The sequence below is a fragment of the Onychostruthus taczanowskii genome, unplaced genomic scaffold, assembly GCF_017590055.1.
Source record: "Onychostruthus taczanowskii isolate IOZ18803 unplaced genomic scaffold, ASM1759005v1 scaffold119, whole genome shotgun sequence".
NCBI lineage: Eukaryota > Metazoa > Chordata > Aves > Passeriformes > Passeridae > Onychostruthus > Onychostruthus taczanowskii.
In genome coordinates, this window is record NW_024498340.1 from 150,575 (window position 1) to 175,467 (window position 24,893).

At 39.8% G+C, this 24,893-nt stretch overlaps 1 protein-coding gene and 1 long non-coding RNA gene across 2 annotated transcripts; one reads left to right on the forward strand and one right to left on the reverse strand.

Annotated features, from left to right (window-relative positions):
• Positions 1 to 3,465: 3,465 nt before the first annotated feature.
• LOC121348362 lies at positions 3,466 to 4,279 on the reverse strand. Its single transcript, XR_005954367.1, has 2 exons — positions 4,176 to 4,279; positions 3,466 to 4,053 (listed from the first exon to the last, which is right to left on the reverse strand). It is a non-coding gene; the product is annotated as an uncharacterized LOC121348362 (long non-coding RNA).
• Positions 4,280 to 4,334: 55 nt separating this feature from the next.
• VPS4B (vacuolar protein sorting 4 homolog B) lies at positions 4,335 to 23,069 on the forward strand. Its single transcript, XM_041427769.1, has 11 exons — positions 4,335 to 4,500; positions 7,220 to 7,331; positions 8,727 to 8,877; positions 10,144 to 10,211; positions 11,836 to 11,955; positions 12,178 to 12,334; positions 13,560 to 13,708; positions 13,906 to 13,987; positions 15,968 to 16,187; positions 18,840 to 18,977; positions 20,748 to 23,069. The coding sequence occupies exons 1-11, from the start codon at positions 4,474 to 4,476 to the stop codon at positions 20,847 to 20,849; spliced, it is 1,326 nt and encodes a 441-aa protein (XP_041283703.1). The 5' UTR covers positions 4,335 to 4,473; the 3' UTR covers positions 20,850 to 23,069.
• Positions 23,070 to 24,893: the final 1,824 nt, after the last annotated feature.

Below are 24,893 nucleotides of genomic sequence, written 5' to 3' on the forward strand. Positions count from 1 at the left end.
GACAGTGAGACACATGCTGTGACAACCAGCTGGCTTGAACTCTTTCATAACACAGGTTGCAGAACCTGATCTACCAATTTTATGAGACCCAAGATTTCTCTTTGGGTTACAGCATATATTTTTGAAAAATCTGGCAGTGATCAAAACAGACCCCCAGCTGATGAGAGCATCTAGAATATCCTCAGGAGTTGTTCCAATGATTCTACAGGTCATCAAAATTTTAAATGAAGGCAGTATGAAGCAATCTAAAATGCACAGTCAAAACCTGAACATTTCTAAACTCAAAGAAACATTGGCTGGGGAGCACTTTTTAAATTTTTAACAATAAAACCTCTGAGGTGAATAGGGCTATATAAGGCTGTTAAGTCCTGTGACTATGAAAACGTTTCAAAAAGAAATGCTGCTGCACCAAACTCAACAATGCATAGCACAAAATCCCTGAACTCATATATGTGTAAAAGAGCTGGCAGTTTCCAGCTGGCAAAATTGTGTATTTTAAATGAAAATAGTCAACCACTACAGCCCTGAGGCCACATCTGCTCAATTGTACAAAAAGCCATCATCGAAGAGATTTTATTTCATTCAATCTCAACAAGTTATCAAGACCTACAAATGAAATAGTATGCAGAAAAGACCTAGGTGAAATATTTGCCCTTGGTCTCTATATAAAATGCCCATGAGAGTCCCTGTTTGCTGAGTTCAAGATGAGAAAAACCTCAGAAATCTCCAGACTTATGCTCGTAGAGGACAAATATTGCCCTTGAAGATAACACATGTAAAGTTAATAAAAATACTGTTTCAGATTTCGTTTTTTATTCATGACAATTTCTGCTGGTCCTCATGTAACAGTAAAAAAAGTCCTGAAATTCACTATGCTAAATGTCATTCAAAAAACACAGTAGTAGCAGTGGACGGAATATTTCACAACTTAAGAAAATAAGCTATGTTTTTATTTCTATGCTCTATCAAAAAAGATCAAATTAACAACTTCAAAATGTGCCCTGAGTTATACCTGCAATCATTGTCATAGGCTATTTTCATGTTGTGCTGGATTTATCTCAGTATGAACTACAGAAATATACATCCTAAGTCATTCCATTGCTGGGAATAAACTAACTTAGTCCAGAAAACAACACATGTGTGCATATATACAATTTTGTATATATGCACACCTAATTTGAAATCAGTGTGCCTTCAAGCATTTACATATTTTGTATTTCAAAGTTTAAAAACTAAAGCAGAAGTAGAGTGAAAATTAACAAAACTAAAGCTCAAAAGTGACAAATTTAAACTTTCCACACCCATTACTGTACTATGGCAGGAAATAGTGTCACCATCCACCTCAGACCCACAAGACTGGGTAGAGTTGGAGGACCACGAACTCCTCAAAAGCCAGTGCTTCAAGTCTTGCCCCAAAGCTCATTCTTGTCTCTAATGCCATAAATGTAACACGGCTTTATTTTGTTGTCAGTCTTTCTGGCCCTGAATGCAGCTTTAATTCTTTCCCTCCTAGGCTCCATAGCTGCACAACAACTTCTCTGCACCCAGAGCACTGAGTGCTTTAGGAATAAGAGCTCTTAGGACACAGGTCTCCCCCATAAGGCTGCTATGGTTTCAGTGCTATTAAAGGGGTTATATATGGCAGCATCCTCCTGGGAATGCCACAGCAGCAGGACTCCTGCAGGCCAGGCACTATGTAACAGGTAGAAAGGTTCCCAAACCCTGGTGGCTTGAAGTGCTCCTGCTTTTCAGTCCAGCATGGTTCAAAGAAGGGACCCAGCTGCACCACGAGTGCATTGCAGGTCCTGTCCCAAGATCATTATGTGTACACCAAACTGGATTGAGGTGCCGCAATAGAATTTGGACAACCTGAATTTTACTTGCTAGTCTTGCTACTGACAGCGTTTGTTACCTAGGTCAGATTGACCTGACCAGATTCAGCATCATTTCATCAGCTAGAGAAATACAGGAAAACAGAAGCTGTATTTTCCTGCCTTCTCTCCCTTGTCTGCCTGCACTGTAAAGGTCTCTGAGGCACTTCCCTCACCTGCATGGCTCTCACGTCATGTAGCTGATGCCAATCTCACTCTGATGCTAACATTAGTCATCTCTAGCCACCGCTCAGCTGCCAGGACAGAGGAGAATCACAGACACGACACCCGGTTGTGCTGTAGGCATGACTTGTTTTATTGACGTATCCATCCACTCTTGGCCCAAGGTGTCCAGGCAACATGCAGTGTGGGCCCTTCCCTCCAAACCAAGGCATGGCAGCGGGAAGCATTCTGCACAACAGCTTACTCAGCCTTAGGAAACACAGATCATCAGTGCCTGTGCCACGTAAGGCCACAGCAATGCGAGCAATAACGCCCCAGGCAGTTATGGGATGGACTTAGTTGAGGACAGCAGGTACCCATATTAACACCTTTAATACGTTTTATTTTCATTACACTTGGTTGTACACAATCATTCTTAGAATATGGTAACACAGGAACTTCAGCACTGGGAAGCATTGGATAATGCGACTGTACTCGTCCCTCAAATTGAAGTAATGCCCTTAACGTGACACTTCATTAGCTTCTCAAGAAATAATCTTGATGTCATTACTCAGCATTCATCTAGTCTTTCCTCAGGCAAAACTAGCTGCAAAGTCAAATTATAGCAGGAATACCATATGAGTAAGACTTAAATAAGGAGTGCAAGATTTAGCCTGTTATCTGTAAATGACAGAGGTGCCTTTTCTGATTTACTTTCTTTAATCACATTTGCAGAAACCAGTCATTTTTTCTGGAGTTTCTTCTGGAAGGCAGTTCAGTGTGACTGGAGAGGCATACTTACACTCTTGTGAGGTACATATTGTTTTAGACCTCAGTCTAAAACCTAAATATAACATTAAAGAATTAAAAATCATAGGTACAGATGACACAGAATTGCTAGCAACAGGAACGTATCTGAGAATACTCTGTTACACTAACCAGAATGAGAAGGTAAAGCCAAAAAGGAAATGATACCCCAAGGAAGGAGCCTGTTTTAAATAAAAAGGAGGTTAAAAGTAGCCCAAAGGCTTCATAATGGCATAATCAACCATGAAAGAGCGAAAGGGATGGTTTTGCCTCATCCTTTGAAGATGGAACAAAGAAATACATGATATTTAACCCACTTTTCTTGAGCCCCTCCCACCACTGATGCTATGCTTGAATCCTGATGACCACACAGCTGTAAGGTTCCTTTAGAAATCACCTCTCCTTTCACTTTGACCAATTTCAGTTGTCTTTAGGGGCAAACTCTCTTTACCATCTCATTTCCCAAAGCCTGATTGCATGACTTAGTCTTTCCTACGTCACGTCTTTACACATTTGCAGATGATGCAAGGAGAACAGCTGTTACTGACCATGTCTAAAAATCAACCAAAGCATCCCCAGCTCGTGAGGACACTTACCAAAATAAACTGCCAACCAGATGGAGAGATTCACCACACCTTCCCAGTCCAGGGGGAACTGTGGATGTGCCTTTTTCCTTTGTGCCCAGAGTAAACGGCCTACTGACCATATCAAAAAGGTTCAGAGGACTTTTATTATAAAATAAAATCAAAAAAGTTACACTAGAATTATTAAGTCAAAGCTGCACTGTGGTAAGTTGGAGGTACTTGGAAGAATAGGTTTTATTACAGCTGAGTTTGCCAGATACTTTTTTTGCCCTAAAGGAATTAATGTACCAGAGGGGAAGATATGGCACTTATTTAGCAGACATCCATACATCGACACAGCGAGCTGCCTTTCCAGAACTGGTTTGTAATTGCTCGTGCGTTGAGTCACTTCCTCCTCCCCAGGCCGAAAGCGTCGCGCGTCACCTGATCTTCGTCACTGACCCACGGGTGAGTGACACCCGCCCATGACTCCGTCATGACTGATTAAACAGGATTGGGCCTGTTTCATCCGGAGAAAAGAGGACTGAGAGGGGATCTTATTTAATGCATATAAATATTCCTCAAAGCAGAGCCAAGAGGACGGTGTTTTTGGTGGTGCCCAGCGGCAGGAGGGGAGCAGTGGCCATAACCTAAAGCACAAGTAGCGCCACCTCAACACGAGAAAGAACTTCTTCACGCTGAGTGGCAGAGCACTGGGACCAGCTGCCCAGGAAAGCCGTGGACTCTCCTGTGGAGAGATTCCAAACCCCACCTAGGTGCGTTCCTGTGTCCCCTGCTCCAGGTGACTCTGCCTTGCCAGGGGGATTGGTCTGGACGCTCCCCAAAGTCCCCTTCCAAGCCCAAACACCCGGGGGGAGCGCGGGGCGGGCCGGGCGCTCGGGGCGTGCCCGGAAGCGGAGGCGGAAGCGGCGCTCGGCGCGGAAGCGGCGGCGGAGGCCGCGCTTTGGGTTCCGCGGGCGGCGGGACAGGGGCGCTGCGCCACCGGCAACCGGGCCCGCTCCCCGCGCCACTCTCCTCCCGCTCCCGCTCCCTCCCCTCGCCGCTCCGCCATGGCGGGCAACTCCGGCAACCTGCAGGTACGGCGACGCCGGCCCTGCCTGGCGCGGGGCGGACCCGGCAAGCGGCGGCGGGCGGGGGGCGGCGCCAGGAAGGAGCGGGGCCGGGGGTGTCCCGGGCCGGGCTGCGGGCGGAGCCGGGGCACGGGGAGCGCGAACGCGGGCCGGGGGCAGCGCAGCCAAGGGGGCGTGGGGGGCGCTCGGTGACAGAACCCGCGGGGTCGGCCCTCATAAGCCCCGGGCGTGGGACCCTGCGCAGGGGTCCCGGGAAGGGGTCCCGGGGGCACGGCCCTGCGGGACGCGGGCAGCGGGGCCTGGCGCCCGCCCGGGTAGCGCTGGTGCCGCTTCTGGTCTGGACGCGTGGTTCGGCTCGTGTTGTAAGGCTGCTGGTGGCTGCAGGCAGCCCCTGCCTGCTCGGCTGTTCCGCTTGCGTTAACCCTCGGCTCCGCGGCTGTAGTCGGGGCTGCGGCTGGCCGGCAGAAAGACCCCGAAGTGAAATAAGCGCGTTCCAAACAGCGCTTTTTGCTCTTCGGCTGTTTGAACCGTGATCATTTTTGTATGCCTTGTTTACACTGGCAGTGTGATGTTTGCATTGGCAAAGCTAGAGGAGATGATACAGGGTTCATGATAAGAAGAATGACACCTCTTTAAGCTGGCATTCTTTCCTTGGGTGATGTTCATCAAACTATAAACCCATGGCCTGGTAAAACATAGTTTGTGCCTCAGGGATAGTTAGAGCTGGTCATCTATGCCCAAGTTCATACAACATTCTAATAATGTTTTCTGTTTGATAGCAGTGGTGTTCTTCACAGTAACAGGCTAAGATGCAGCTGATGTAAGGAAGTATTAGAGCTGAGAATCTAATAGCCAGGTAATAGTCTTTGGCTGTTTACAAAGAGAGTGTATAGCAAAACCAGGCAATACGTGATGCAGACTTTTGCCTATTTCAGAGGAGCAGGTCTGTGGCATGCCCTGTTTTCTCACAGTTCTGTTTTAGCAGGTGATCTTTGCCATTTATTCTTTGGAATTAATGTCACGTGTATCACTGTCTTTGTTGTACTGGATCCAGGCGGTTGCCCTGGATATTGGGCAATAATACAGTTACTGGGCTGCCCTGTGGTAATTTAAGTCACTGACAGGACTTAAGAACTTTAATATGAAAATAACTTTGGGGGTTAATTTTTGCTCTGTTGCTGTATTTGAATGGTGCACAGAGGTGACTAAGGGAGCCAGCATGAAATGGGCAGCAAGGAGGCAGCTGTCAATTCATACCTGGGAAAGTGCTCTTGAGCTCCCAGCCTCTCCATAAAGGAAAGACTTTGGTTCTGTTCCGAAAAAACAGATGCTTACAGTGCTCCAGCACTTGCCACAACAGAGCCAAAGTCTGATTAATTGGTTCATTGTCTTTAAATACCTTTGATTTCAAGTAGGTCTGTTGAGATGATCTTTGCTTCCAAGACAGCAACACAAAGCGATAGAATGCAATATTTTGGTGTTTCTTTCATGGCTATTGTTTACTAGCTTTGTTCTGCCTGAAACACAGCAGGCTGTAGGTAGTGGCAAGAGTATCTCTACTGGAATATCTAATGGAAGCTCCTTGCTGCAGTTCAAACTCTTAACCTTACTCCCTGACATTACATAACCATCCTGAGCATACTAGCAATGCTTAGGAAAGGGAACCACATGGGAAAAAATAGGTGAGGAACTATGGAATACTTAGTTGGTGTTGGTTAACTCTGGCTGACTGCTTATTTTCAACTTACATGAACTGATGGTCAAAATGACAGTTTTAATTGTCTGGAAGTGGTGTGGGCATTCCAAGAAGGAAAGTGTAATAAAAAGTAATAAGCACTTACAAGCAAGCAATGGAATAGTGGTGATACAATAAATCCACAGGGCAGTGTGTGCCGTATAGAGGCTGGCTTAGATCTCAGATTTATTTGAAACTAGCTGAACAAATAAAGTAAAAATGCATTCATAGCTTCTCATAGAACTCTTTGATGCTTGAGATTTGGGTATGTTCTCTGTCTGTTTTGGGTTTTTTTTCCTCCTCTCCCACTGGAGTGATAATTAAAATTTCTCACTAGAATATCAAGAATCTAAATCCTCCTAGAGAAGCTGCGCAACTCATCTTTGAAGATGTCTCCAAGCATAATGTTTGAAGAGTGGTAGTGCTAGTTTCAGTGATTGTAATCAAGTACTTCCTGTATTGACTTTGCTGTTTACAGGGTCTACTGATGTCATCAGTCATAGAATCATAGAATTGTTTAGGCTGGAAAAGATTGAGTCCAGCCATTAACCCAGCACTGTCAGGTGCACCCCTAAACCACACCTTAAGCAGCATATCTGTAACATAGTTCAAAGTTTCTGTCTGTGATAAAAAACCCCCAAGCCTTATAATGGATTTCCATATCTTTCCATGAGAAAGTGCAAGGGATTGGTAAGACAGACTGTATAGTAGTAGTAGTTCCAGCTTAGTACACAGAAACTTGTTCTTCTCACTTGTACTTTTTTGTGCGCTAGTAAATTTCAGCAGTTTGTAAATTCTGCTGTTCACAAAAGGGTGGAAATATTGTGTCTTGTACAAAACACCACCTATGACAATCAATTGCCTCCAGCTTTGAGGGGGTAAATATTGAGGAGCAGAAAAACTGGCCATCAGAGAACAGTAACAGCTTAAATGGTCTCTGATCATGGAAAATGCTCTTGTACAGCAATTAATTATTTGTTTGTGTTCCAGAAAGCAATAGACCTTGCTAGCAAGGCAGCACAAGAAGATAAAGCAGGAAACTATGAGGAAGCCTTCCGCTTGTACCAACATGCCGTGCAGTATTTTCTCCATGTTGTTAAATGTAAGTGTGATGTGTTGGATGATGAAGTAGAGTTTAGTTGTCAGATTGCACAAGAGAAATCTCTTATGTTGACATCAGTATTTAAATTTTTGCTCTCATCAACAGTTGATAGTTGCTAATTGTAGTTTGACTGAGGTCATATATTTTGCAGCTTTTACCTTTACTGTGTTGTGTGCTTGCTCCATTCTTGTAAGAAATTAGATTATTTTTTACTTGTGTTTTGTTTTAGGTTTTTTTAAGACAGGAGGCAGGTGTTTGCTGTCTCTCCTCTGGACTTTTGTAGCAGTGTTTCAAGCTGGCCACTGCACGAGGAAATATGACAATAAGTACAGGGATCCCTGTATTTCTGTTGTGCTGAAAACCATGTTACACACGAAGTCTTTGCTGTATCTGCAGAGTGCTTTTTGCTCCTTTAATTCATGCTGCTTGCCCTTCTAAAGCCTCTCTGCTGACATTTTTTGCTCCTTAATGTCATAGTCTTGCTGTTTATCTTGGCCGAGAAAATGTACGAGATGGACTTGTATGTAACAATTTTTCTTCAGTTTCCATATTCTCATTACTTTATGCCTTTTCACACTTCTGTGTACCTTTTGTGCCACATTTGGTGTTTGTATGCAAGAAGTGGGCTTTCTTAATGTGGGTACAGCCCTAATGTAAGTGGGCTAGGGTTGCTTGCCTGACAGAAGTACACTTACAGATCTTCATGATTTGAAAACAAAATAGTTTTCTTTATAGTCCGTTATTATTAGGAAAATCTGTGTGTTTATCACTTCTTGTCCATTTAAATCTTACAGACTTTCTCAGAATACCACTTTCTATGCTTTTAACTATATTGATGTACTTTTGGAAACTTAGCTCAAAAATCTGACATATTAAATTTTGATGGTTGGTTTGAAATACTCTAATAGTGATTATGAGAACAGCATGGCTGTTGAAACACACGGAGTTCTTTCAGATGTTTTATGTAATGTTTCTTTATCTTGTAAAATTAGCAGGCTATGGAAGAATCAAGTATGGTTCTAAATAAAAATTGCCTAGCACAAGCAGCTTCTTGATTAGCTATTTTAGAAAAGCAGTTATTGAGGCAATGTCTAGCAGCTTGAAAGGCTGACAGAAAAGCTTCCAGTGCTGTTGTCCTTAATCCTGTAGAGTCAAATTTTAAGCCAAGGTAATGTTCAGGTGAATATTTGATTTCTGTTACATGTTGACATCCTTCTGGTCAGTTCTTTCCAAGGTATAGTGGAAAAATAAGTAGTTGAGATGTTTGGTTATGTTGTGAGCCCTGAGAGAGGTATATTGATAAGAGATAAAGGAGACAGATCTTTAGTCTTGTTTTTTGATTGATGCACATGTGTTTTGCTGTTAACAAATAATTGTTTCTCTTCAAACACTTAGATGAAGCACAGGGTGATAAAGCAAAACACAGCATTAGAGCAAAATGTACAGAATACTTGGACCGAGCAGAAAAGCTGAAAGAATATCTGAAAAAGAGAGAAAAAACTGCACCAAAACCAGTTAAAGAATCTGGTCCTGCTGAAGGAAAAGGGTATGTTTTTGAAGAAGGTAAAGCAAAATACTTCCTGAACTCATCTTATTCTAAACTTCAGCTATTCAAAGATCTATTTCACTTGTGTTTCTCAAATGCTTCAGATGATTACTAATGCTACAGTGGGCTAATAAAAATAACTTGAATTACAATCACAAGCATTTCTGTGCTTGTTTACTGAAATGTGAACATTTGCATAGGAAATGAACTGAAGAATGAAAGCTGCTTCAGACTAACAGCTGAATCCAATGATTATTGGATTTAATGGCAAGGAGCCTGATGGCCTTCAAAGGCTTTCTGCATTTAAATACTTAGTAACTACAAAATAATTTCAGACTGGTGATTACTGGGGTTACTCAGTGTGATCTGTCTCACACTTGATAAGAGATGAAAAGCCCTCTGTAGGGTAAAGTTCTGTAAGGTGGACTGAATCCTTCCAATGTGTTGCTGCTGCCTGCTCCCTCCTCTGCTTTCCTGCTGTTGGATTTGTTTCTCACTTTGCATATGAGAGAGTTGAACAAGCTGAGCCACCAAAACAAGCCCAGCCTCTTTTGCATTTGCTACTTCCTTTATGGCGATAGGAAAGAGGAAGGATTCAGGATTGTACCTTCTGGTGGGACTGCCCTTTCTAGGAGTCCTGAACAGCTGAAGTTGCTCAGTTGTCTCTTAAAACTTCACCTGATTTTCAGTCTTTTTCAATGTCTGCTCATCAGCCTTATTTTTTGAGCTGTACCGTCTTCTGCTTATTTATAATAGAAGAAAATGGTAATACCACGAAGGCTAGGTGTATTTTCATGACCTCCACTCCAGTTGTTCCCTCTCTAGTCTCTTTTCCTTTAACTTCCACTTTCCTTTGCTCTGATGAGAATTTCATAGTACTAGATGGAATTGACCAAGTCCTGTTGTAAGTCCAGATAGAGGGGAAGTGCCAATGTCTACAAACAAATCGTTCCAGCACCTCTGTGTTGCTGGATATAAGGGCTGTGTTTCCTAAAAGCTGTCTCAAAGCACATAGAAGTGTGTTAAGAGGGCTCAGACCCATAAGAGGAAGTTGAAATGGCAAAGGAGGGTGAATTGGAAAGAAATCATAGAAAAATGTACTTCTGCTTTTCTACAGTCATGTAAACCTTTAGAGGTCTGGAAGCATCTCAATGTTTATTTGATTCCGCAGCCTGATGGCTTTTCTGCTTTTTGCGTTCTGATTTTTATGCTAAGACAGAAGTCTCTCTTCTCTTATTGTATTTCAATATTTTGTTTCCTAATCAGGAATGACAGTGATGGGGAAGGGGAATCAGAGGACCCTGAAAAAAAGAAGCTACAGAATCAACTTCAAGGTAATTTGAAGCATCCTTTTCTTTAAATAGGGATTACTTATATTTTTGCCATCTAAATTTTATGGATCTGTAAGTGGCTCAGCTGGTATGTAATCTTCAGGTGCAAATGCATAGTCTTTATGGTAGTAAAAGGACTTGTGTGCCATGAACTTACGTAGTCACTATATTGAAATGCATCTCCTGCACCCTGTGTTTCGTGTTAAAATTGTACCACCTATCAAGCTAGCATTTTCCAACAGAAGTTGCAAAATCCCAGGTAGCTACTGGCTAAACTGATTTACTAGTTGTTTTTTTTTACTCTGAAGTGCACTAGCATGTGATGTGTAGGAAATGATGATACAAATACATCGTGTAAGCAGGACTGTATTCACAAAAAGACTGGTATTCATGTTCAGGAGTAAGAAACATGGATTCTTGCCCATTTATAATAACAGGCAGCATTTTCTTATATGCAGTGATGATGCTGTCCCAGTTCAGTAGCATAGTTTGGGATTTTGCACTCAAATACTGAACATAGTCAGTGAAGCAATGTATAGCAGCTACCAGCAGTTTGGTGTGCAGTAAAAAGGAGGCTTTTTGATATTTTTTTCCCTTTAATAATGAAGAACTGCTCAGAACTTCCCTACCAGAAGGTGCTTATGGATCTGAAGAAACCTCATTGTTCTCCTGTTTTTGACTGTAACAAAGATCAAATGCATTTACCAGATCTTGTGCCTGTGTAATTTCAGGAGCTGTTGTATCACCATTGGAAACTGTGCTGTGCTTTTTCTACTTCTCTGCACGTTACTTGATCCTATGCACAGTTATAAGAAACAGTTTCCTGATTTTTTAAAAGTGCCAGAAAATTGATGAGCCTTGAATTCCTATCCTGTCTCTCACTATTCAAACTTCATTTCTTCCCACATGAATCTGACCTCAGATAGCAGAAGTAGTGGCTAGGATTACAAGATCTAATATTATAGGTCTAATAACCTATTATTACCTGAGTTCCAGGTTTTCCCATCTAGAAGTAGTTGAGACAAAATTTTTAGCATGCCAGACTAACCAATCTGAAGAGAAGGCTGAATTACAAGCTCAGTTGGCTGAACTCATTGACTGAGGAGGATGAGACTTGGTGCAAAACTTTGAATGTGCCTTGACTAAGAAAATACTTCTGCAGCTAAGCAGGATCCACATAACCTTTATGATGCTTCTAACCCTAGCTCTCAAACCTCTTTTCCATTAGATGATCAGTTTATTTGCTGCATGTCTGGAGATACCAACAAGTTACTTCATCTGCTGGAGAATATTAAAAATTCCTGAGCTAGTGCAGCTACATTGTTTAAAAGGAAATTTCAAATTTTTTGGGAAGTGCAGTGGTGGTTTATTTATGAGGTGGTGCCAGGACTTCCCTAACTCACAAATGTTCTGGTTATCCATGGTTTATTTTGATGAAAAAATGTGACAGATATCTGTAAAAATAACACCCATTTGACTAATGGAATTCAGTGTTCCTATCATCTTATAAATGCCTTGTTTTTATTCAGTATAGACATGGGTGTATATTTCTTTTTTCACCAAATGGAATTTATTGTAATTGTGAAAAGATACGTACATCACTACCTTAGACAATCTTTTCTTACAGGAGCAATTGTTATGGAGCGACCAAATGTCAAATGGAGTGATGTTGCTGGCCTCGAGGGTGCCAAAGAGGCACTTAAAGAAGCAGTCATCCTTCCCATTAAATTTCCACACCTGTTTACAGGTCAGGATTACAGCATTTATTTGCTATTGTCCAATCAGGACTGGCACTGGGACCTGTGAAGTGTGTTGTGCCAGTGTATCACAGACTCAAGAGATCTCTTAACAAAGAGATTTTGATCGATCTGACAGAAGTTGCATAGGTAGATGTGGAAAACTTCTGAGCACCCTACAGGAGGATACTCAGAAAATAGTATTTTGAAAATTGCTGGTTTGTCTCTTGCAGGCAAGAGAACACCCTGGAGAGGGATTCTTCTATTTGGACCACCAGGAACAGGAAAGTCTTATTTAGCAAAAGCTGTGGCAACAGAAGCAAACAACTCTACCTTCTTCTCAGTATCTTCATCTGACCTTGTCTCAAAATGGTTAGGTGAAAGTGAAAAGTAAGTTGGAGTTGGCAGAGGTCTGGGAAAACATTGTCGAGAGGAAATTATTATTGAGATAAGTTGCCATAAAGAATTTAAGAGAATGGTCTGGTCTTTTTAAAAACCAACTATAGGTGTTTCTATGCTTCATGCTGCAGTGCCATGTAAAGATACCATTGTATGCTGCATTTTGAGAAACTTTTCAGTGCTCAGAAAGATTTTTGGGAGCACCACAGAGCTCATACTTAACTCTTCATTTGTTACTGCGTGATGTATGAAGAAGACCAGGAAGCCAGAAGACCATGAGTGACATGGCTGCAGTCTAGAATTCCAGGAATTTGTCCATCTAGTCTTCCAAAAGAGATTTCCTGAATTAGTAAAAAGCTCTGGGTTTATAGGGAAAGGATTTTCATATCATGATAAGCATACTTGTCATAACTATGATTTAATAGTTTGAAGTGTGGGACAGCTGAGCAACACTATTTAAAGCTGATAGAATGAGAAAGAAAGGCTAATAGATAAAGTGTTTGAAGTGAGGTTTTTTTTCCGCCCTGAAAGCTGGAAACCTTAAGCTGCTTTTCTTCTGTTGCAAAATGAATACAGTACTGGAGACTAGCTTGGCATTAGATTTTATGCTTGACTTCATTTGAGACTATTGCCTGAGATTTAGTGCTGTATTATGAAGAATTTCCCAGTGTGTTCCTATTTATTTTTCTTTTTTAAACTAGTAAAGTGTGTTCATGAGAGATGTCTAGGAGTATATGGGGTTTGTTTTAGGTTGTCTTGTTTATTTGATTTGAAACCAATATTCCTTGTCATACAAAAATTATTTAGTAAGTAAAGTTGTATAAAGATACATGTTATTTCTTAAAAAATCTCTAGAATTAATTTGAGTTAGAAATGTTTAGAGAAAGATTCAAAAGAAAAAAGCTTTCTAAATTGGTGGTTTTGTATAGTCCATTTATATAGGCTGTCATGTAGAAGTATAAACTAAAAAAGGGCTTTATTTTGAGAAACCGTTCCTGGAACACTCTAATTTTTTTTTTCTTTTCATTATGCTGGGTTCTCTCATTCAGTGTAATTCTGAGTCATGGAGCTGGAAGAATGTTGTTTCTTTGAGTAACTTTATGTTAATGCTTTTTCCCCCTTGCTTTCTTTAAAGGAAATGATGTATCACAATCTGAAGTTATGTGTTTCTGCTGTTGTAATTATTAATATAGCTGAAGCTGTTTCCTTCTTTAAGATTAGTGAAAAACTTGTTCCAGCTTGCCAGAGAAAACAAACCTTCTATCATCTTCATTGATGAGATAGATTCCCTCTGTGGGTCAAGAAGTGAAAATGAAAGCGAGGCTGCTAGACGGATAAAAACGGAATTTCTAGTCCAGATGCAAGGTAAGTTTATTTGGTTTTCAAAATCAGACAGGGAAATTAAGGCATATATTTTTAAGTGTAACTTAAAAATACTAGAATACTAGAATACATTAGAATGCTAAAAATATCTGCAGTTCCACCCCATTAAATTTTGATGGCTTTTTAAAACAATCCCTGTTTATCATCTAAACTGTGAAATTATTTCTGCCCTGATACAGGGGTTGGTGTTGACAATGAAGGAATCTTGGTCTTAGGAGCAACAAACATACCCTGGGTTTTGGATTCTGCTATCAGGAGAAGGTATGATAGCACTTCTTTTCATGGTGTGCAATTCACAACTGGTGTGAGCCTTCAGCCACAGAGTGCTTAAGGTGTTCATCCAGCTCATGTTTGCAGAATGTTCTGTAGCTCAATTCCATGAGGTAGACTTAGCTAAACTGATAGCCACTTGCCTCTTTAGAGAGAGGTAGGTTGTTCAGTCCTATAGTTTATCTGATTTCTTGGTTAGATGATTATGCTTGAAGAAACAGGAGTTTTCCGCTTGCTTTTTGGTTTTCTGGGGGCTTAGGGAACAAGCTAGAAAATACACACCTCAGAAGGGCAAGAGAGGGTAGAGCTTTCCTTTTCAGCTGTTAACAAACTGGTGAGTAGCTTGAGTTTTTTCATGGAAGTGTAACCTTATGGAGAAATGCCATGTTTTTCTACTGGTCAGGCTTAACTTGGAATTTTTTAACTGCAGTTTTGCAGATAAAGGACTTTTGCAGATACAGGACTGCCTGTACCTGATTATTTGGATCTTTCTCTGAGCTGCAGAGCAAGCAGAGGACAGATACAGTTATGTGACAAACAGGATTATGTTGTGATGAGGACACAGCTTGGATAATGGCCATTTTTATTGACTAAAGAATCATTGATTCTTTTTTTTTTTTTTTGGTGACTGACACTGACTTTTATTTATATACTGAATTCAAGCTGGCCATACTTCAGTTTGATTTGGGGTTGGACCAGGTTACCTCCAGATGTCACTTCTCATCTGCATGACTCTAGCGTTGTATAAGCCAGATTTAAAAGGTATTGCTGAGAGTTTCAAGTCATTCTTGAAATTCCAGCTTTGGTTGGGATCCACAGTAAAAGACAACATAGACCTGATCGAGTGTGTTCAGAAGGGGGCCGTGAAAATTATCAGAACACCTTTCTTCTGCAGGCAGGTTATGAGGGTGGGGCTGTTCAGCTTGGAGAAGAGAAGGATCCAGAGAGACCTTGTTGTGGCTTTTCAGTATATAAAGGGAACTTACTGGAAGGATGGACAGATGTTCCGTGGTTTTTTTCCCGGGCTTGTAATGCCAGAACAAGGGGCAATTGTTCAAACTGAAAGAGGATGGGTTTTGATTGGGCATAAGGAAGAAATTTTTTATGATGAGGGTGGTGAGACGCTGGCACGGGTTGCCCAGAGAAGCTGTGGATCATTGGAGGTGTTCAAAGCCAGGTTGGATGGGGTTTTGAGTAAGCTGGTCTAGGGAAAGGTCTCCCTGCCTGTGGCAGGGATTGCAATTAGACAATCTTCAAGGTCTCTCTCGACCCAAACTATTTTCTCATTCTCAGCAACATGAAAGAGAAATTCCCTAGCTCTTGCCCACAAGACTTAAAGGAATTTGTACAACAAAGGCTGTAATAAAATTAATTTTTCATGGATTTGAGGCACTTTGTGACGTATATCAGGTTTATTGTGTTTAGCAGAATTTGGAGTTGCTCTTACTTTGTTGGTAAGAGGTATCTCTACTCTGCGAACAGATGCTGCTTCAAAGGAGGAACTGCTGTTACCAATATTTTCTTGAGAATGACTTCAAATTTACTTCCATGTATGGTGTTTTCTTAATTTAGTTGGAGACTGTAGAAAGTTGTTGCATAAACTTGTTATCAGGCAGTTCTTTCTTTGAGTGTGAAATCTGTTCAAATACACTTTAACACTTAAAGACTTCTTCCTCTCAGTTTTTTCTTTTAAGATTCAAACTGTGCTGGAAAAATGTCAGTCTGGAGAGAAGGATTTTGTAATGGAAAGGAAGCAGTTGTTACATTCTGGATATTAGCTTGTACTAACTAAAGTATTATTTATGTGAAAAGGTTGCTGAATATTTGCATCAGATGTTTTTTTAAAGGTTTGTTGTACTGAAACTGCTTTCTAATATTTCTAGAAGCAATCTCATTTGCATGAACTCTTTCCACTGTGCACCTGCATGAGTTGGCATCTTGGGAGCTTTGTTTTTGTCTTTTTTAAACCAGGTTTGAGAAGCGTATTTATATTCCTTTACCTGAAGACCACGCCAGGGCTGCAATGTTCAAACTTCACCTTGGGTCAACTCCAAATGACCTAAAAGACTCAGATTATCGAGAGCTTGGGAAGAGAACTGATGGCTATTCTGGTGCAGATATAAGCATCATTGTCCGTGATGCACTGATGCAGCCTGTTAGAAAAGTGCAATCAGCAACTCACTTTAAAAAAGTAAGTAGGAATCAAAATTTTTCAAGTTATTGCGCCTGTGAGAACAGTCTTAATTTGAAAATTCCTTACAAATAAACTGAATTTGGTTTTGGGTAATACTGCATGCTTATGAATGTCCCTTATATTGGCTGGGGAGAGCTGTTCTTCCTTTCCCTATAACCCCCTAGTCCTGCCATAAGTCTGCTGGAGCTAATTTCTGAATATTCGTGCTCTGACTCTTTAGTGTCTCTAGAGGGTGTTAAAAGCATTCAGTTTGCCGTTTAAATGGCAGTGTTACAGAAGTGCTTTTTTTATTTCAAGTTAAGTGGTTCTAACCATGCTGGGGGAAAAAAGTATCCCTCATCCACTTGAGAACAGATGGATTGTACTTAAGCACATTCTGTTTACTTGGCATATTTTTCAAACTGAAAAATTAAGGTTCTTGTAGAGTTCTGGTAGAAACATTGAATCAATTACAGTAGTAAAGATGCAACACAACTGAGCGAGGTCTGTGTTTCATTTACAGTGCTGAAATGTAAAAAACAGTTTACTTTTACATAGGTACACACCAAAGAGCCTAATCAAACTATATTGTTTGGCTTATCTTCCAGTTCCTTCTACGTGCTATGTATTGACTTAAGTAACGTTTCTTCACAATATTTGAATCTCAGAAACTTTGTCTGTACAAGAACCAATTGGCATTCTTTACCACCAGTCTAAATCCATTACATCTGGGAATGTCTTTCCCCTGGAGAATTTGCACAGATGGGCCTTGTTCAGTCAAATTTATTGTTCCTTGAAAACTATTAAACTCTTAAATGGAAAAAAAAGGAGTGATAGTATCAGTGATATAAACAGAGGTTAAAATATATACAATGTGTATCAGTTGAATAAAATTTTATTTTGCTGTGTAGCATATTTTAAAGTAGACCCAGACTAAAGGTACTTTTTGTTAATATTTTTAGTGCAAAGTTTGATTTTTGCAAAAATTCATGGGTTTTGGGTGAAGGTGGGTCAGGATATTCTGCAGAGGTGCTAATTGCTGTAGAAGGAAGCCTTAATTTGTTGTTTCTTAAAAGAGCAGGTGTAGTAGGAAAAACTCCTTAGGTGTGGAGTACCATGTATGTTGTGTTGGCAGCAGTTCTTTGTCATCTCAGTTACAATTAGAGTTTCTTTATCAGCAACTCAACCTGACATAAAAGGGTTAAGGGCCCTTAACTGAACAGCTTCACTTGCTTTGAAGATAGGCTTCTTTTTTTCAATGTCGTTTCTTCCAATGAACTCATCCAGCTTAAGATTCAAAGAGAAAGACACACTTAAATCCAGTATGGTCCAGAATATGAGAGGGCAGGAAATTTAACTTCTGGGGACAACTCACAGTAACGACGTGATGTAAGCTGTATTTGTAGATAAATAACAGTGACTTTGATATATCAAGGATTTTCTAGATGCTTCCTTCCCTTAAGCAGTGATGTCTGAAGTATTTATCTGTTGTTAACTTTATGTGACAATGGCATTTCTGGCTAAAGGGCTGTTAGCTTTTAGTGTTTAGTTCAAATTTGGAACAATCTGAGGCATGTTTCAGCTTGCCATGGAGCAATGAAATAACCTCAGTTATCACAGTTTGTGGAACAACTTCAAAAGCACTTCTTGCATCTTAACTATTTCTGCTTAAGAAAATTTTAAAAAGGAAGAAAAAACCCCACAACTGCACTACTCTGAACGCTCTGACATGAGCCAGGTTGATTCCACTTGTATTGTTAATGCTTTGATTGGATGTGATTTTGTGTTTGTGTAAGCAAAATCTTAGCGTTATTATTTGTGTTATAACAGACGACTTGCCTCAGTTCAGCAGAGCTTTCCTCGGTTGTCAGTAATGAACTGTAAACCTTTCCTTGCCGTATGTGATAATGCAGGTTTGCCAGAGTGCATTTTGAATATTACAATCTGATCCCCAGCATCTTGCTCTAAATAAATACAGCTTGGAGCAGCCAATCCAGTTCTATCCATAGTCAGTTAGCGTGTTGTCCTCTAACCTCTGTGTATGCTCCGAGTTCCGTGGGTGTGCGGAGCTGCAGGTAGCAGCGAGGGAAGGCAAAATCCTTGGTACCGGACAGTGTACTGCGCAAAGGGAACAGATGCACGGGGCAGCTTTTTTGGGGTCTGTCCGTCTGTCTGCGTGCGGAGGGGGAAGTTGTTTTGTTCTCCCGCTAGGTGGCGCTGTTTTCTACGGAGCGCTGCTCAGGTGGTGCCGGGAAAAGTGCTGGAAGCTTGGGAAGGCGGGATGTCAGAGGGAAAAGCACTGGGAAGCTTTTAGAGAGCTGTTAACTAGCGATGAATGACCTCCTAAAGTGACCAGGGACCAGGAAGGGTGGTCTTCACCAGGCAGATTTCCTGGCATGTCAGTTTTCCACAGAAATCCTCAGCCTTAAGAGGATGTGGCTTCTGGGATTTGACCTGATGCAAATTTAAGTATCTGGCTACAGCTGCATGTTTTCGAAGTGAATAATACCAGTACACTTGTACAATTTCTCTTTCACAGGACGTGTGCTCCCAGTGGGTAGGGCATCTGCATAAAATCAAGGGATGGTTTTTGCTTGGGGTGCTGTTCAGCTTCTGGTTTCTGTTTTCGAAATAATAACTCCCATAAACTGAGTGTTTTCTTATTTTTAGGTAAAAGGACCATCAGTGTCTAATCCAAATATGATGGTAGATTTATTGACCCCTTGCTCTCCAGGTGATCCTGAAGCCATAGAAATGACATGGATGGAGGTCCCAGGTGATAAATTACTGGAGCCTAGAGTTTCCATGGTAGGTATTCCTTGTAGCATTTCTCTCTTACTTTGGAGAACTCTGAAAACACTTTAAGATAAAGAGTCTTTTTCAGGACAATTGGATGAAATGTTTGTTTTCAGAAACCCTGGGCATACCAGATAACATTCGAATTCTCAATGTAAATCACTACAGTATGGCATGCTATGAAAAAGACAGCTATCTATCCCTGATAAGCATTTTTTATTCTTGTCTGCTGGCATGCAGCTGCCATCTTTTCATCCATAGACAGTTTCTGCCTCTTGCACTGTTCTTTCACTTGGCTTTTATTCATTCAAAACCTTTAGGGTTCCTGCACCATGATACACTTTCTTCTCATCACTGTGGCATTAATACTGAGAAGTGGAAAATTACATTCACTGTAAATTAGGAAGTGATGTTCTATAGGTAGATATTGACCATGAAATAGATACAAGTATAAAACCAAAATGTAAGAAGATTTTGGATATAATGATAGTTTAGGTTTAAATTTATTATAGGTGATACCGCTCTTTCTGCTGTTTTCTTTGTGCATGTGAAAATACTTGGTTTGGCCTAGGGAATAAAATATCTAAGACAGTTTTCAATTTTAGATCACTGTTTAAGAAAAAAATAATTGCTGGACACTCATTCTGTATTTTTCCCCAAGAGCAGCAGAAGAAAATTGTATATTTAAATACAAAGTTTGTGGGAAGCACTTAAACAAATCTGTGTTGCTGTAGTTTCCTGTGTGCAAAGGGCCCTGTAAGGAATGAAAGAAATCAATGTGATCATGGGGATCACAGGCAATGCTTTGAAAATAGAACCATCACTGTATTTCAGAAAAGAATTTCCTGTGTGTATTTGCATACTGAGGAAGCAGAAGAGGATTTATGCAGGTGCAGGCCTGCTCTAAAACTTCTCTCTGCATGGTCTAATTGGATTTTTAATCAGTCCTTCCTGGAATTAAAGACAGCAGTTCCTTGTGTGCTCCTAATGGTACCTGGGCTCTGATGCACTACAGGCAGATGTTTCAGTGTTCAAAATCACTTCTTGCCTTAAAACATAAGGCTTTAATTCTTTTTGAGGAAGGGTGCCTCTAGTCTGATGTGTGGAAAACCATTATACTAATTTTTGGATTTTCCCCGTAATTTTATAGCAATATGAGGTGTTGGACATCTACTTTCTTCAGCTGCCCTTGGCTGGGAATTGATTAGTTTTCTTTACCCTTTTTATTCATAGTGTGTTTTAACTGCTGCTTTCAACTTCATAGACCTATGAATTTTTTTCTAAACTCCCATCTCCTAGCATCTAACTATTTATCTAGGAAATTTACTGAGTTGAAGAGACAGAAATTACCAGTCAGGAGCAGTAAAACTGCTAGAGATTAATCACGAACTGTTGTTCTACATTGCTGGACTGTGAAGAGTACATGGGAACATCTGATTATTTTCCACTTAATCTGCTGTAATTAATCATGGATTGAAAATAGCAACTGACCAAAAAAAACGTTCAGTTCTTTTAAAAAATAGATTAATAAAACTTGAATGGATGAGTGGCTTAAGCCTAAACCTGAGGTTGTGATTTCGTTACTGGAAAACTCATTGACTGTTATCTGCATTCAGAGGATTAAAGGGCTGCCTCTGTGCAAAAGTGTTCAGGCTTACTTAAAGTTTTGTGTTAATAGGAACTTTTAATGATTTTTTTTAATGCATATTTGTCCTGGTAGCAAAATTGCTAGCACTGGTACTATGCTTGTTTCTGAAAACATGTTTGGTTTTTTTCTGACAGGCTGATATGCTCAGGTCGCTTGCTAGCACAAAACCAACAGTTAATGAACAGGACTTGGAGAAGTTAAAGAAGTTTACAGAAGACTTTGGTCAGGAAGGCTAAACCAAAGAGATGTGTGAAGTGTTAGAACCTTTTTTTTTTTTTCTTTTTAAAGTATTCCTGTGTCTTTATTGATGGCACTTCAAATAAATGCCAATAAAATCACCCCTTTCTTACTTTGCAGAAGGAATAGAAGATACCTTTGCAAAGACCTGTAAGCTTTTGTATTGTATTGTTTTCCTCAGATGTCTATTAAATGTCTTCTATTGAAAAAATAATACAAAAATGCAATTTTAGGGTGAGACAGCAAAGTGATGTGGTAATGTCTAATAAATACTAGAAAGCTTTAAATTACTAGCTCCATATTAGGTAGTATATTAGACCTGGATACCAGTGAGTTTTAGGTTTTGACTTTACCTCCCAGTAAGGTCAAAAACCTTCTTAAGGGATGGGAGAGAACATATTTGTCAGGTGTTTTCAATATCAGTCAATCAGCATATGTATGATTTGCTCTCATTTCATTTAGGAAAATGTAACAGAATTTTCTAATCAAGCATGCTGCAAGTGTGGGTTTGCTGTTAAAGTAAGAAAGAAGACACTGTGAGGGTAAGACTACATAGGCCAGTACTTTGATTAAATATTGATGGACCTGTTATTTGGCTTTTTTTTCTGCTATGCTGTGTTAAAATTTTGCCTTAAACAGCAAGCTTTTGTTTTTAACTCTTTACTAGCTGGTACACACTGTCACTATGCAATTTAACACAAGTTTGTTAAATGCAAGTAACTCAGAAGGTGTTTTGCTGGCTCTTCTTGGGGGGTTGTTTGGATTTGTTTTATTTGTTGTTTTGGTTTTTAAAATATGGATTGTCTTCCTGGTGAAGCTTTGACTGAAATTAGAAAAAAGCATTAGTAATGTCCTCTAAGATCCCATGTGTTGAGGCTGGCAAGGTATATGTAGTCTTTGGAGAATGTCTGGGAGGTATTTTGGGAAATAGCATACTTCACATGCAAGGAGATTAGAACAGATGTTTTAGCCACAGCCTTTCCAGTGATAATTTAACCCAGAACCCCACTGGTAACTGTAGCATATAGGTTACATCAATTTAGTGCTAAAACTGGGAGAGAAGGGTGGCGGTTTAGTATAGAAGTAGCACTTCCATTGCTCTTTTTCTGCAGAACTGCAAATGGAGATGTGCCTGAATGTAACTTAAAACACTACAGCATCAGCATTGAGTTTGTGCCTTGTAAGTTTGCGCTGGCTGTAGATATGAAACACCATTAGAATATCTAGAATACTCTTCCATTATCATTGTACAACTCTATCCTGCAAATGTTTTGTTTAACTTGCATTAAAAGAAATTTGCACATTTTAGGTGTGTATGTTCTATGTACATATGCACAAATATGATCATCTTTTGATGGGGCTTGGTTTCTTCTATGTACATATTTTGTGTACTTTATAAATCATAGGATGGGTGACATTTTCTGTACTTTAATGAAGTAAAATGTTGTAGTACAACATCAGTTATGTTATTTGAGTATTTCTTCAATGTTATGTTCAAGTTTTTACTCTTTATTGTCTTCTTAGACTTTCGTTTCTGTGTTTAACAGCCAAACAAAATAGTTAAATATTCTTTGATCTGCAAGGTGCTGAGCTTTTTTTTACTAACATAATGAAGCATTTTTTCCAAAATCCTTCAGTTACACAGCTTTACCTTTGTCTTACATCAGAATGTGTAAATGTGAATCAGTGGGTTGCAAATCTTTCTGACAGCTTTTGTGGGGATGGCAGGAGAGGGAGTGGTGAGGGCAGGAATTCCAGCATAGGTACAACTAACTATGGTTAGTAAACATAATCCTTATTGCAACAAGATCTCGTTTGTAGTTTTCTCTTGTGAGCACTTCAGAAGTGAGCCACATACTAGCGTGGCTGTCCTTCAGAGCTTTGAAGCCACTGTCTGAAGTATCTATCTCTTGACATTTTGAAAAATGAGAGTCCTTACTGCAATCCTGCAATCTTAAAATTCTCAGGAACATTTTGTTCTTTGGTTTATTTTTTTCCTTTTTGTGGTAAGCTGATTTGTCTTATGGGCTTCCATATGCTTAACTGTATAATCTTGTATCTTTAATGCAAAAGAAAAATATACTGTATGTTTTAAATTTACATCTTGCTGCTTGCTCAGATGACATCTGTAACAGAACCTTTGCTATTTGATGTTGAAAGTTGTTTTTAGAAATATTCCAAATAAACTTTGCTGCTTAGAATTGCAGCTAAAAGGGCAACTTTTTGGTTTGCTTCTTTGTAAAATTATGATAAATTAATATATATATCACTGAGCGTCCTAGCCAAGTTATCCATAGCAGATGACAGCCTAACAAGGGAGCATGCAAAATCACTTTTTAGTTTTCAGTGTTAATTTAAAATACTGTAAATCAAAGAATTTGTGAAAGGTTGTATATGCTTTGAATAATGAAAAGCTCTGTAAATACTGGACAAATTAGTTGTACATTTTTAAGAGGTCTGATCTTTGGCTGGTTAGCTTACAAATTGTTTTCATACCTTCTGGTGTTACTGCTTACTCTTGACTGCAGTATGAAAAAATGTCATTTCCCTTCCTGTGTGTAAAATAATTTTTCAGTTAAATCACTTCTATATGTGCTTATGTCCTTCACAGATGGTTTCTTCACAGTGATAGTGAGTTTTGGATTTCCTACCATTTGTGGTCTGTCTCTTGATGTACATACTTACAGGGTTAAAATAGCTCAGTAAATCAACTTATATTTTTTCCTGGATTCCCTGACTGACATCAAGTTCCAGAGTAGTTTGATTTATGTGTTGCCTTTTTGTTCTTGTCTAGCATAACAAAAGCATACAAATCTTTTCAGGCTTCCATAAATCTCTTAAGTTTCTCATTTGGTTTGGTTTTTCAAGTCTGCTGGTCTTTGAATATACTCATATGCTTTTGTTTTAACTAGTGGAGCAGAACAAGTGTAGCTGAGGGAGATACTCTGGAATTGGCTTTTTTCATGTTCCTGCCTGTCAGAATTTGCTCTTTTTGTCAACTGAAGCAAAGAGGCTGCTGAATATTCTCTGGTCAGGTGTTTTGATCTACTTTTGGTGTTTATTTAGCATTAATAAGAACATTCCACATTTTTTTTTGTTCTTCAGAGGATTATCTTGACAGGAAGCTATTTAATAGTTCTGAATATGTTGAAATATGCAGGAACATCTTCATTTTGCTGTTTACTCTTTCGTTCCTCCAGAATGACAAGCTTGTTTCAAGATTGGCTTCCATACATGTTTTTGGTCTTAACCAGATTCACCCTAGTAATCATGGTTGACTTAAAGCCATTCCTGTAACTTACGTAAACTATTGCAAGAACTCAGTGGACTGTTTGTTTCATGCTGTGCTGCTGTTCCAGCAGATAATTAATTCTTATCAAAACATTGTTTCTTTTATTCTTGAGCAGTTAGCTTTTGTTGTAGCTCTTGTGGCGTAGCTTCAGTGCTTACCCCTTCAATTTTTCTTTAGGTTTTTATTAACATACTAATCTAGGGATTTTATTCCACAAATCCTCTGTTGTCATAATTAGCTACGTAAAAACTTTTAATTGGTCGTTCATCCTCTGTCCTGGCATTTGTGTAGTGACAGCCCAGGTATTAGATAAGATTGTCCTGTTTTTATCTTTTGGTCCCTGTGACCTAATTAGAATTCTTCCTCTCCCTCCCTACTTCTACATGCACACACACCCTTCTGATGGGAGCTTTTCTATTAGGTCGCTGGTTTGTGACATTTTCTGTTTACTCGCCTTTGCAGCCTTCCTACCTGAGAGGCTCCAACTTGATGAATAAATACTCAAGGATACTTCTTTCCTTTGTCATATCCCAAGTTCAGGGACACTGGATTTCCATCCATCCATGCCGCCTGTGCATGGTACCTGCCACATGTACAATCTGCCAGTCTTCTGCAGAAATACTTGACATTTTTGGACTCATTCAGCTGAACTTCTCAACCAGTAGTCATGGAAACACAATAGAATGTCCTATCTACATCATAGCAGGAGCTAGGTTCCCTTCTAAATAGGCTTTGGTTGTGTTTGAGACAT

Excerpts from the sequence above, each read along its gene's own strand:
- VPS4B (XM_041427769.1), top strand. The coding sequence starts at position 4,474 with ATGGCGGGCAACTCCGGCAACCTGCAG. Across the intron at positions 8,878-10,143 it reads GGTCCTGCTGAAGGAAAAGG|GAATGACAGTGATGGGGAAG; the intron begins GTATGTTTTTGA and ends TTTCCTAATCAG. Across the intron at positions 12,335-13,559 it reads TGGTTAGGTGAAAGTGAAAA|ATTAGTGAAAAACTTGTTCC; the intron begins GTAAGTTGGAGT and ends TCCTTCTTTAAG.